Source organism: Phascolarctos cinereus, unplaced genomic scaffold (genome assembly GCF_003287225.1).
Source record: "Phascolarctos cinereus isolate Bilbo 61053 unplaced genomic scaffold, phaCin_HiC Scaffold_3;HRSCAF=262, whole genome shotgun sequence".
NCBI classification, from domain to species: Eukaryota; Metazoa; Chordata; class Mammalia; order Diprotodontia; family Phascolarctidae; genus Phascolarctos; species Phascolarctos cinereus.
In genome coordinates, this window is record NW_027555736.1 from 124,045,259 (window position 1) to 124,059,507 (window position 14,249).

At 37.7% G+C, this 14,249-nt stretch overlaps 1 protein-coding gene across 2 annotated transcripts in view; it reads left to right on the top strand.

Moving 5' to 3' along the window:
• The window catches only part of SV2B (synaptic vesicle glycoprotein 2B), a 165,961-nt gene that overhangs the window by 131,551 nt on the left and 20,161 nt on the right, over positions 1-14,249 (top strand). For both annotated transcript variants that reach the window (XM_020964491.2, XM_020964512.2), the window contains 4 exons: positions 1,297-1,448; positions 5,102-5,235; positions 6,852-6,941; positions 13,618-13,728. In XM_020964491.2, the coding sequence (XP_020820150.1) occupies positions 1,297-1,448; positions 5,102-5,235; positions 6,852-6,941; positions 13,618-13,728 (487 nt within the window). The remainder of the gene's footprint in view (positions 1-1,296; positions 1,449-5,101; positions 5,236-6,851; positions 6,942-13,617; positions 13,729-14,249) is intronic.

Here is a 14,249-nt window from a genome sequence, read left to right on the forward strand (position 1 = left end):
CAGGTCCTCAGTTTCCTCATTTGTAAAATAAGGGTCTCTTCTGGCTCCAGATCTATGATCTCTTCATAGCCTTCTCCTGCAACCTTCCCCAGTTACTTGTGGGAGGGGCTATATACTGCGATCTATCCAGATGAGTGTTCTGTCTCTGTTGATATTGGGTATTGGGAGAGTTGGGATACAGTGATAATAGCCTGCTATGACACTGTGGCCCTTTATCTCTTCTCCAAGAATTAGGTGAATGAAGTAAGAAATTCCTTGTCAAAAATGATTTCTAGGATTTCTAGCAGGGAAGAGAAATGGGATGGTGATATGTTTGGAATAATGCCTCACAGTTTAGAATAAAGCTTAGAAATAAAATGTCCGCAATATGAACACAACCAGACACTTTCAATTAAATTCACATTTATTGGGCAAGTTGCTATGCTAGATACTGTTGATTCCAAGATTGATGTTAGACCTTCCCTGTTCTCCTGGACCTTACAGTCTAACAGAGTTATGAGCTAGTGAGTTGGGCATTTTTGACATATGAAAGAAAGCCGAGGTCTGATCAAAGCAGTAAACAGTAGCGACTTCAAAAAACTGAAGATGAAACAAATATACCTCCCCATCTTGGCAGAGAAGAAATGGATTTGAGATGCCGAATGAGATAGGTATGGCCATTGTACCGATTTATTTTGCTGGACTATACGTATTTGTTATAAGGAAGGATTTCTCTGAAGGGAGCTTAGTTGATAGTGATAGTGATAACAAAAAAATGCCAACCATTAAAAATAAAAAAAAAGAAATTTAGCTGGAAATAGCTTAAATTAAAGTAGTAAACAACCCAGTATGTTATTCTCTATATAGTTCTTAAATCTACTAAGCAGACAAAGAAAAAAAGGCATCAAGATCATAGTATTATACCTAAGATATAGGAGTAAATTGGGTGCTTCAATTCCACATTGGTTTGTCTCAATCAGGATTCCAACCATTATAGAGACAAGTCCTTGCTCTGAATATAATGAAATAAGACTTCTGAGCTTCTTCCTTGAAATTGCCCCCTAAGTTTATCAAAATGCTTCTAGCTGTTTTATTTGTTTTCATTTTATGTTCTAGCCTTACTAACTAGTCAATTCATCTTAGCTTTGTTGTAGTTTAACCACAATGACCAGCTAACTTTTTAATGAAATTTAGTTCCCCATTTTATTCTGCAAGTTCTGTTGTCTCTCAACATGGCACACTATCTGTATATGTAAGGGGGCTTCCCTTTTCTATACACGCCTTGATTCTTCCTCTTTGGTATTTTTGCCCCCTCAGGATTGGGGGGTCTCTCCCCATCGTATTTGCCTATTTTTCTGAATTCTTATCTCGTGAGAAGAGGGGAGAACACCTCAGTTGGCTCTGCATGTTCTGGATGATTGGAGGAATTTATGCTTCAGCAATGGCCTGGACTATTATTCCACACTATGGTAAGCGCTATAAGCTCAAAGTATTCATCTCATGAATGTGTTTTCAATAGCGTTGATACCTACATCCAAATACTCTTTTCCTCCTTTCTCCTGTGCTCGGAACATTCCCTTAGACATGATTTTTGGATGGCTCTCTTATTCTAAAATCCTTGTGATCCTCCTGAAACAAAACCACATGATATTTCAAAATAAAAATCTACCTAGAAATTATGCAAGTTTTCCTTCTTTCCTGTAGGTTATTATTATTTTAAAGAGGCAATAGAAAGAAATGATAGGCACACTTCATAGCTCATAGAGTTGGAAAGGGGCTAAAGAGATCATATAGTCCAGTTACTGTACCTGTAGAAAAGGTATTTTTATTCTCATTTTATATTTGTGTCAAGAAACACATGGAGCCACGATAGGCATATCTGCCCCGCATTAGCATAGATCAGTTCACAGAAGTATATAGGCACAGGGAAAGACCACCTAAGGCAGAGTCTCCTAATTGGTTTCTGTGCTTCCAATTTCTTCTTTCTCCAATCCATCTTTCATGTAGCAGCCAAAATAATCTTCCTGATTCACAAGTCACATACCATTTTAGCATTATATGTCAGTAATTACATTTCTGGGTAGGAGAGTTTGTTGAAAAGCATTCTACTAGCACTGGTAGTTTAAAGATGGACCACAGTGATTATGATGAGATAAAAACACATGAGCAATCCTTTTAGTGAAGTTTAGAAGTGGTGACTTGGGACATGAAATAGGGCTCAGATTTGTGGCCACCCCCAGTGGAAAATTACAAGAGTGGAAGTGGGAATAGAGGGGAGTAGATGTATACAAGAAACTACGTAAGTGCAAAATCAATAGCACTTGGCAATTGACTAGGCATAAAAAATAAGGGAGAGAAAAGAATCAAAGGTAACGTCAAGGTTTTGAACACTAGACACTAGGTGAATGATAGTGTCATTGGCAGGAAGAGTAGAATCAGAAATAGGAATGGGTTTTTTGAGGAAGATAATAAACCCAGTGTGGGACATGGTACAGTTGAGATTCTGATGGTATGTCTAGGAGGTAAGAAGTTGGAAATATTGGTCTGAAATGTGGGCTAGAATTCTGGAAACGTCAGTTGGATACTAAGCAAGCTCCTTAAGGGAAGGAATTGTCTTTTAGATTTTTATTCCCAGCACCTACCACAAAACACATACATATTGATTGGTTGATTAGGTTGATTGACAAAAATGAGGCAGTTGGATTAGCAGATATCCCAGGGCCCTTCCTTCTCTAGTGGTCTGCAGTTCTATGATTCACACTCAAAGCTCTGGAAAATCTGAGTATCTGTTATGAGAGATTAATTCCTGTTTCAGCCAGAAGCACCAGCTGTTTGTGAAATCCTGATGGAGAAAAGTAGGGCAGCCTCAAAGAACATGAAATTGAACAATATTGCCTTTTGAAAAACTCCCCATCCAGAAATGCAGATTACTCCAAATGTTGGGAAGCAGCCCACCATTCGAGTTATGTTAATGCCTCAGAGGTCTGGCCAGTGAATGAGCCAAACTCAGATTATTGAAAGGGAAGTAACCTAGAGGGATGAGAGAGTAATGAAACTGGGATAAAACATGTGCATTTGTTAGAAACAATAGCAATAACAGGAAGGAATCTCCATCAGGCAGTTTTTCTAAGTTTTGGAGTTGGAGAGGCTGCCTGCATTTCTCTGGCCACGTAGCAGAGTCGGAGGCCTGTAGGAATTTTGGACTTCACTTTTGACTTTGCCAGAGTAATCTTAGGGCATCGGTTGAGGAAGTGTAAGCACAGTTTTGGTCATTGCCTGTTGTTCTACTGCCCCTGCTGGGAGAAAGGAAGGGCTTTTAAATGAAAATGAAACGCCCTACAGAAATCAAGAAACTGAGGAGACCAAGCCCGAGGAGAAGGGGAGTTTGGTTCTGAAAGAATGAATTGAATAGAGCGTCTTTTCTATTGAGGAGGCCAGCTGTATTTTAAGTAACTGCTATCTAGTGGTTTCTTTTTCCCCAAGTGGAAGACCCTCTGTCTGACCTCTTCCATCAAGTGGTATAGCCAACTGAGCAGCAGTAACGGCAGTGGACAAAGAATGTGTTTGTTGTGTCCATTCTGTGCAGGATGCTGTGTCAGGCACAGAGTATAAAAGATATGATCGCAGTCCTTAGAGGAACTTTGATAAAATGAATTATGGTTATAATAAAAGCTGACTCTTTATAGAGGGCTATAATAATAGCTGATTCATTATACAGGCTGTCCTGACGGCCTTAGTGCAGCTAAAGCTTAGAGCTTTAAGCTACATTAAAGCATAAAACTGGACTAAGACTTCCCTCTATAATGTTTTAGGGGGCTGCAAAGCAGTTTATATACATATCTTGATTGAGCCTTATAAGAATCCTATGGGAATAAGTACTGCAGGCATTAATTTACTCTCATTTTATAGATGAAACAACTAAAATTCATAGAGGTTAAATGACTTGCCCATGGTCTCATACTATTAGCAAATATCAGTGGTAAGGGTTTTCCTGCCTCCAGATTCAGTGTGCTATATACTATATCCCTTTGCTTCCTTAAAACAGAGACTAAACAAATGAAGTTATAAACTCAAAAGTAATGGGAATTTTCTTTTAATGTAAAAATCAGAACTTATCCAAATGAATATTATCCCTTTCAAAGGAGTCATCTCCCAAGACTAGATAATGATATTTACATATGGCTTTAAGGTTTGCAAAGTGCTTTACATATGTTAACTCATTTGCTCATCATAACTCTGTTGGGTAGGTGCTGTTATTATTCCCATTTTACAGATGAAGAAATTGAGGCTAAGAGAGGTTATGTGACTTGTCCGAGGTTACACTGCTAGTGTCTGAGGCAGGATTTGAATTTGGGTTTTCCTGACTCCAAGCCCTATACTCCATCCACTGTACCACTTAGCTGCCTTATGCTTATTCACAGAATGCTTCCATCGCAATATATAGAATCTTAGGGTCCGACAAGATCTGTAGCATCATCTAGTTCATCCTACTCATTTGATGTAGGAGGAAACTGAGGTGCAAAGTGTAACATGACCTTCTCAAAGTCACTCAGCAAGTCAGAGAAAGAGATTGGACTAGAGCCCATGTATCTGCTTCCTAGCCCAGTACTCTTTCCAATGTCTTATGCTATTCAAAATACCTTTGAAATATGTTTTCTGCGGCTGCCTTCTGTGCTGGTGAATAAGCCAGACAAGAAAACAGACTTACTAATTCAAAATTATACCTCATTTTTGATTAAAAAAATAACATTTACCTAACTTCATCCAATAGATCACACTTTCCACTAGAAGTCACTTTGGATGACTTTTGTTTGTTATTAAAAAAAATTAAGTGCATCTTCAGAGGACAGATATGGCATTCCCCATCCACTACAACAAAGGTATTTTATAAAGGCTGTTACGGCAATTCCTAAAAAGTTTTTCCCTCAAATATTTTGAGAAATGGGAGCATTGTTGGAATAAATTCGTAGCTTCTCCAGGGGTTTGCTGGGATGACGACATTACATATTTGTATTTCTAGGTGCCACTGTATTTGTTAATGTAATTTAATTACCTTATAAGCATAAATTCTTTAGCAGGGGAGCTAATACAGAAAGAAATGTGTCCTGGTGTTTCATTACAGGTTGGGGCTTTAGCATGGGAACCAATTATCATTTCCATAGCTGGAGGGTGTTTGTGATTGTCTGTGCTCTCCCATGCATGGCATCCATGGTTGCCCTGAAGTTCATGCCAGAGAGTCCACGTTTTCTATTGGAGGTAAGTTAGCATGTTCCAAAGTAATATTTCATGGTGAATTCAATAAGCAAACAACCAAAGGATCAGACTTGGCTGTATTTTCATACTGTCAGGATCCAATATCTTTTCTTTCCTTTGCTTCCTAGACTCTGGTTGAAACACCCACATCCTTAAGTTTGGGCTAATTCCTATTTTTTAATGACTGCATTTTCAAATTTTTTTTTCTCTTCTAGCAGTTTACTTCTTGAATGCCATGAAGAATCTAACATTTTGGGACTTCCTTCACATTAGTTGATGTGAATTATAAATTAGCTTCACCTAACCTACTATTCTTGCTATTATAACTTCAGGGAGCCTCTTGCACTATGCAGTTTATTAGAGATAGGAAGAAACCAAGGAGTAAATGAGTTTTTTATTTTTAAACCAAAGACAGCAGAAGGCACTAAAGAGCAGCCTAAAGCAATGTTGAGAAGATAGACCATCTCTCCTATTTCTGGTGCTTGTCGTATTGTGGGTGAAAAAGACGCTAGAGTAATCAGCTCTTTGCTGCTTTGCTGCCTGCACAAAACAGGGGAATTAACAATTCTGAGAACTAGGCTTTCCAATAAGAGGAGAGTAATGTTGCAAGAGGGACCTAAGGAAAGAAATCCAGAGTATAGGGTCAATGCTAGCATGTAAGAGGAAGGTGCAATGGACAATGATTACTATAGACATAGGAGGCTCTTGATGGTTTCACATGGCCCTTGTGGCAAAAATCTCCCTGGATGCTTAAGCTGTGATGTCTGACTTGGATCTGATATTAGTGATTTGAGAGAACAAGGATGATAGGTAAAGGGGGAAAGAAAAAAAGAATAACACTTACAAGACTAGAAGACCTTAGGGCAAAAGATTGTCACAGAAGGGATTAAATAAATATCCTATTGATTGTTAATATTAAAAGAAATTAATTCATAGTAAATGGTGATACTGATGTTTAACATTTGTACTTCAGAGCTAATTTCATTTCTAAAAACATGGATTATTGCATTGTTTTCAGTATTCCACTGATACAGGTCATAACAATCTAACAAATATATTTTAATGCAAGGCATTGTTACATGCAGTCTTTCTACATCTAGACAATCTTTATGAGTGGCTATGGTGAAAAAAAAAACCCAAAAGAACAAAACCTCATCACCTGGTGGTCAACCTTCTAATAATAAATCTCTTGACATTTGGCTAGGCTGGTGACAGGTATACATCTGTCATTGAACTTACACTCAAAGCTTTTCCTGCTTGGTAGGAAATGAGAGTTCTCATTCCTCTGACATAAGCTTTGTGAACCGTGTTTGATCACCATGCAATGAAGAGATTAGTAGTTGGGTGCAGGATTCTTCATAATGAAAACATCATTCCCATTTTACAGAAGAGATTAAAGGGAAACTTCATTAAGACATGAGTAAGTCTCAACAACCAAGGAAAAGGAAATAAAGCCTAGAAAATACCAAACATCACCATAGCTTAGAAGGGCTTTTCCTTTCTAAGGAGCAGGAAGAATAATGAGAGAGACATCCTCCCGAGATAGTTAAATGAGGGCAAGATGAATGGAGATTGTGACAGTAATTGATTTGGAATAATCCTTCCCTTGATTTTTCCAGATGGGTAAACATGATGAAGCCTGGATGATTCTTAAGCACGTGCATGACACCAATATGCGAGCCAAGGGGGCACCTGAGAAAGTATTCACAGTGAGTATGCGACTGCCTTCAGAAAGCCAGCTATGACACTTTTGAAATAGGTATTCTATGCGTTAAGATAATGGACTTCGCCAACAAGCAATCCACCCAAACAATGCCTTCTACTTTCCTCCCTCACTGATCGGTTTCCATCACTTCCATCAACTTCTACTTCAAAACTCACCTCCTTTAGGAGGTGATATCTGATCACACTGACCATTTTACTATCCTCTACTCCTTCGGGACTTATACTTCCAATCTAGATCATAAATTTTTTCCACTTTCTGATACTTTATGAAATTGTTCTGAAAATTTTTTTTGATGTGTATATATTTGAGTTTTCTCACTTAGAATATGAGCTATTTGAAGAAGGGCATGGTGTCTTCCATTTATTTATGTCATTCTAATATACAGTGCTAAACATACAACAGTTATTTGCTAAACAGTGAATATCAACTAAGGTTTTAGGAAAAGTTATTCTTAAATCAATACAAATGGACCTATCCTGTTTCTATCGGAGTTGTGAATTGGTACAACCATTCTAGGGAACAATTTGGAACTAATTCTACCAGCTATTAATTAATGTACTTATTTTCCCTTATTCCTTCCAGCATTTGCCGTTTCTGATAAATAGGTACCATTTCTGATACCTTAGAATTTTTTAAAATTTGCATTTCCCTAATCAACAATAATTTAGAACATTTTTTCGTATGCCTATAGATAGCTTTGATTTCTTCTTCTGAAAACTACCTGTTCATATCCCTTGACAATTTATCAGTTGGGGAGTGACTCTTATTTTTATTTGACTCAGTTCCTTATATATTTGAAAAAAGAGGCCTTAATGAGAGAAACTTGCCATAATTTTATTTGATATTACTTGACTATGGTACTTTTTATTAAAATGTAGTTTCCCAATTTCTTTTAATTAGGTCTGTTTTTGTTTTTGCTTTGAGATCAGGATTGCTACCCCTGCCTTTTTTTTTTTTTACTTCAGCCAAAATATAACAGATTCTGTTCCAGCACCTTATTTTAACTCTGTGTGTTTTTCTGTTTCAAGTGTGTCTCTTGTTAAACAACATATTATTGGATTCTCATTTCTAATCATTCTGCTATCTGCTTCCATTTGATGGATGAGCTCAACCCATTCACATTCATAGTTGTGATTACTGTGTATTTCTCTTCATCACATATTTTTCTATGTATCTTTCTTTCTCTCTCTCTTTATTCTACCCTCCTCAAAAGTTTGTTTTGCTTCTGACCACTGCCTCTCTTAATCTGCCCTCACTTTTATCATCTCCCCTCTTTCTCTTATCTCCATCCCTTGCTGTTTCCTTGCTGGGTAAGATATATTTCTATACCCAACCGAGTATATGTGTGTATATACATACATATATGTGTATATATATATATATATATATTATGTGTACATGCACATCTTCTTCCCTCTTTAAACCAATTCTGATGAGAGTGAGGTTCAAATGTTGCCTGCCATGTCCCTATTTTCCCCTTTACTGTAAAAGCTCTTTCTTACACACCTCTTTTATGTGATGTAATTTCCCCCATTCTACCCCCCATTCTCCCTGTTCATCCTTTTCTCACCTCTTCATTTTTTTGGAGGTAATCCCAACATAATCAACTCATATCTATGCCCTCTGTCCATGTAGACTGCTTCTTACTGCCCTAATAATGATAAAGTTCTTAGGAATTACATGTTACATCTTCCCATATAGGAATGCAAAGTTTAAGTTTATTGAGTCTCTTGTGATTTCTTTTTCATGTTTACTTTTTTTTTTTTTGGTGAGGCAATTGGGGTTAAGTGACTTGCCCAGAGTCACACAGCTAGTGAGTATTATGTGCCCGAGGCTGCATTTGAATTCAGGTACTGCTGACTCCAGGGCTGGTGCTCTATCCACTGTGCCACCTAGCTGCCCCATGTTTACCTTTTTATACTTCTTTTGAGACTTATGTTTCAATGTCAAATTTTTTATTCAGCTTTGGTCTTTTCATTAGGAATTTTGAAATCCTCCATTTCATTAAATATCCATTTCCGTCCTAAAGGATTATTCTCAGTTTTGCTAGGTAGGTGATTCTTGATTGTAATCCTAGCTCCTTTGCCTTCTGCAATGTCAAAATTTATACCCTCTGATCTTTTAACATGGAAGCTTCTAAATCTTGTGTTATACTGACTGTGGCCACACAATATTAGAATTGTTTCTTTGTGGCTTCTTGCAATATTTTCTCCTTAACCTGGGGACTCTGGAATTTGGCTACAATATTCCTGGGGGTTTTCATTTTTGGGATCTCTTTCAGTAAGTAATAGGTGGGTTCTTCCAATTTCTATTTTACCCTCTGATCTATGATATTGAGGTGGTTTTCCTTGACAATTTTTTGAAAGATGGCATCTAGGTTCTTCCTTTTTTTTTTCCCTGATCATTGTTTTTAGGTAATACACTAATTCTTAAATTATCTCTCCTCAATCTATTTTTCAGGTCAGTTGTTCTTCCAATGAAATATTTCAAATTTTCTTCTATTTTTTTTTCTTTTTTGACTTTATTTTATTGTTTCTTGATGTCTCATGGAGTCATTAGTTTTCAGTTGCCTGATTTTAATTTTTAAGGAATTATTTTCTTCAGTGAACTTTTGTATCTCTTTTTCCATCTGGCCAATTATGCTTTTTAAGAAAATATTTTCTTCATTGAGTTTTTGTACCTCCTTTTCCATTTGTCCTAGTTTGCTTTTTAAAAAGGTTTTTTTTCAGTGAATTTTTATGTGTCTTTTAACAGGCCAATTTAATTTTTTTGAAGTGTTATTTTCTTCAGTATTTTTGTGCCTTTTTATATCAAGTTGTTAATTCTCTTTTCATGATTTTCTTGCATCACTCTCATTTCTTTTTTCAAGTTTTTCTCCTTTACCCTTATCTCTTTCTTTAACTTTTCCAGGAATTCTCATTAGGCTTGTGTTCAATTAGCATTTTTCTTTTTGGGTTTGGATATAGCTGTTTTCACATTGTTGTCTTCTTGGTCTTCCCTGAGATTAGTAGATTTTTATGGTCAAATTTTTTTTCCCCCAGATTTTTTTTCAGCCCATTTCTTGACATTGAACTTCATGCTAAAGTTGAGCTCTGCTCCCTTGGGGGTAGGGAGGCACTGTTCCAAGCTTCAGACTTCTTCATGCTGCTGTTTTTAGTACCATTTCTGGGGGGTCTGCAAGTTTTAGGTGCTTCCAAGGTGATGTGATCCAGGCAGAGGTGTGGTCACCACTTTCCTGGTCTGCACTCTGGTGTTTGCCCAGGGAGGGTCTCTGCTTCCCTGTAGTCACAAGTACCAGTGTTTCTCTTAGCTCTGGAATTATAACCAGGACCCCTGCTCTCCTGCAGCCCCAAGTGCTAGGGCTCCTCTCTGCTTTGGAACTGTGACCAGGCCCTGCTCCCTTGTGATCCATCACATGCATTCTTCTCCACCCTGGAACTTGGAGCCAGAACTGCTTATGGACAATAGAGGTGCCAACTGGCACCAGCTGTACCCAATGCCAGCAAAGGGTTCCCTGTAATCTCTCTATGACCAATTGTCTGACCCCTTTACTATCTCTGGGCTCAGAGCTCCTGAAGCTGGTGCTGCCTTTCACTGCATAAGCTCTAGGCCAGCCTCTATGTCACCTCTCAAAAGTTGTCTTAGGCTGGAAAAATGTCTCACCCTAACCTTTTGTTGGCTTTGCCACTCCAAAATTTGGTTTGAGGAGTTATTTTAAAGTTGTTTGGAGGAGAATTTTGGGCTAGTTTACCTGGGTTGCTGCCTCTAATCCATCATTTTGGCTCTGCCCCTCTAGCATTATTTATTTTAGTGTTGGGCACATATCCTACTAAGAGGGTTTAGGCAGATGGGAGGCAGAAAAAGTAGTGAGTGGAAGACTGAAATCTTTTAGCAAGTTAACTTTAAACTATGATGTATACAAATAATAATTGCTAGTGTTCATATAGCTTTTAGGGTTTGCAAAGTGCTTTATAAATAATATCTCATTTTATCCTCACAGCAACCATGGGAAGTAGGTGCTATTGATTATTATTCCCATTTTATAGACGAAGAGACTGAGGTTGAGGGAGATTAAAAGTCTTGACAAGGGTCGAATGAGAAAGTCCTTGAGCACAACTTCTGCCTGCAGATGTATCTACACACACACACACACACACACAGACACACACACACACACACAAACACACTGTAGCAATTGTGTTTATTATTCTTTTGACTGTCTCTTTATTATGCATCACTTCATATAAGAAAATATTAGTTTTCTGAATATAATCATATAACCTATTTTCTGCTGTGAACTCCCCTTAAGTGAATTTACATAATTTATTAGAAAAAGAATCACAGGGAAGGTCAAAATTCCAGCATCTATCAGAGTTGTAACTAGGGTGAGGTGATTGAAACTTTGTCCCAGAGTGCCAATATGTGAGAGAGTGCTTCCTTTCCATGTTCTTCTATCTCACTACCTCATGTATCATGGTCCTCTGTAGGCCCTATGCTTGGTGGTACCATCCCTGAGGGTCATGCACCTCTCTTAGACCCTATCTCCCAGCATTTCTTGCCACCTTAAAAAGGGATGTTAATTGTGGATTACATATTGTTAGCTGTGCCATGAGGGCTGCCATAGTTGTTTTCTCTCCCAGTCTGCATGGGAAGACTTCTCACCCTATGTATGCATCTAAATTTACACTGAGTGCTGAAATTCTTAACCATAGCTCTAGTCAACCTAAACTTTTCCAGAATTCAGACTTAATGTTCTTTTTTCCTGTTATAGCAGTTAGCTGGATGGTGCCAGGTATTCCACATACTGCTGAATGAATTTCCTAAACCCTATCTATCTAGTCTCCATTGTTCAATCAATTTCCAAGTGAAAATGGGGTGGCTGGTTATTCCCCAGGGAATCAAGACATAGGTTGAAATAGGTGACCTTGTAATTTAGAGTATGAATCTGAGTGGTGTACTCTAATTAATTATAATTTAGAGTAATTGTACTTTATTTGGTCCACATTCTAGTGGCCAGATCTCTCTGGGATGGGTTAATAATTCTTCCTAACGATAAAGGAAGAAAGAAAAGTAGGATATAAATTTGGATGCTATTTCTTTATATATTAGAGGTAAAGCAATGTTTATTGGTAAAAAGTATCTTTGTGGGATTACTGAGACATGATTTCAATTAATCCACAAAGGCTCAAATCAAAGAATTCCTTCTAACACCTTATAGTAGAGCTATAAATGTATGTGTGTGTGTGTGTGTGTGTGTGTGTGTAGGTGTTCAGGACTTTCCTCGGGGGGGGGTTGCTAATTTGTGGAAGGTGCTGACTAAACTTATATTCCTTTAGAAGAGAGAACAATTGAACTCAGTCTATGGTTAGTAAGAGTAATTAGTTAAAGTAGAAAGCTACCAAATGGTGTAATTCCTGTCTAGCCCACCTTTCCTTTTGCATCCAGCAGGGGGACCTTCACCATTAGCTTCTTGGTGAGTTGTATTTGCCCTGGAAACTAGAATTGCTGGATACTTCTGCCTGTCTGAGTTTTGCTGAACCTAAATGAGTTCCTTAGAGCAAGTTATATGATACTCAGATCCTATGCAAAATGCAAATGAGCAATTATCTGTTAATGTTATTAATCTCATGTTAATATTATTTGTTATGTATTTGATATAATATTATTTGTTAATATTATTAATCTTATGATCTGAAGTAGTTGTCACTCTAGCCTTCTATCACCTTACACGATAGGAAGAGGACCTTATCCTTTGACACAGATTCATACTCTTTGTCTTGTGTTTATCAAAGTCTTTCCTTCTTGCCCTGTAATGGTTATATAATACCACGCTGTGTTTCGTAAGCAATGATGGCAATTTCCTATAACATGCTACTCACTGCATACTGGGTAGACTGTAAAGGACATATGTGCATTGTGGATGCTTCCAACCTCATAAGGAAGGACATCTTTACTCTATGCACATGAGGCAGTATGGCATAGAAGAAAGAGTATTGAACTGGGTGTCAGGAGATCTGAATTCTAATCCTAGCTTTGCCACTGTTTGGCTATGTGGTCTTGCTTCTCAGTTTTTTCATTTGCAAAAGGGGGTGAATAATGCGTATTTCATAGTACTGTTATAAGACCAAATGTGATTACCAGGGCTCTGATAGATGTAAGTATGACTATTCATCTATTTCTATAGGTTGTAAAACAGAGAACAATCTAAACTGTTTTATTCTGCCAGTAAAGCAGCCAGGTTTAGTGAAAAGAAAAATGGATTCAGACTAAGAGGACCCCATCACCTGTCTTTGAAATTTCCTACCTGCAGATCTATAGGGAAGCCATTTAACCTCTCAGGGCCTCAATTTCCTCATTTGCCTCATGAATGGGTTGAGCTAAATAATTCTAACATTGTTTCCAGCTTTAACTCTTTGATCTTACTTTTCAATTGATCTGCTATAGTTAGGATGGAAATTGTTCATAGAGAAATATAAAGTGATCCATCAGCTAGGAAATGATGTATAGTTTCATTGAACGGATCTTTTCTTACAAGACATCTAGAGATAATTTCAAAGCCAAAGTTGTTTTTTTTTTTAATGGCTAAGGACCAAAAATTGGGGAAAGCAGCACTTTGAGTTTATACTCTTCAGCTCTGATCTTTTTTTTTCTCCTTTCAGGTTTCCCACATTAAAACCCCCAAGCAAATGGATGAGTTCATCGAAATACAAAGCTCAACAGGGACTTGGTACCAACGCTGGCTGGTCAGATTCACCACTACTTTTAAACAGGTATGAATATGAATGATTGATTCTCTGATGGGAATATGGCTTTGAAGGGATTTACAGCCTCAGGAAGGAGAAAGAATAAAGGTACTGGCTCATATCCAGAAGACCCCTTTCTTATTCTGGGCCATGTGAGGCAGTGCCTGAGTGTGTTGGTGTGTGTTAGGAGACTTGGCAGATAATAACTAATTATATAACCCTGGGCAAATTATTTAAGTGTGTCTCAGTTTCTTCATCTGTAAAATGAGGAGGTTGGCCTTGATGATCTCTAAGATTTCATCTCCATATACATCAGTTAATAGAATTATGAGGCTCAGATGCACCCCTAGCCCCCACAAGTGTCTGTAAGAAAGAAAGCATGTAAGTGAAATCTAGAAGAGATCCTTCTGAATGTAAAAGCTGTTCTTGGCTGAAACTGATATCCACGTGGAAGAAGCTGCAACCTGACTACTTGAGGTCACTGGGTACCTTGTTTATTTGTCCTTTGAAAGTTTGGCTTTGTGTGATTTACATTGTATTTTTGGACT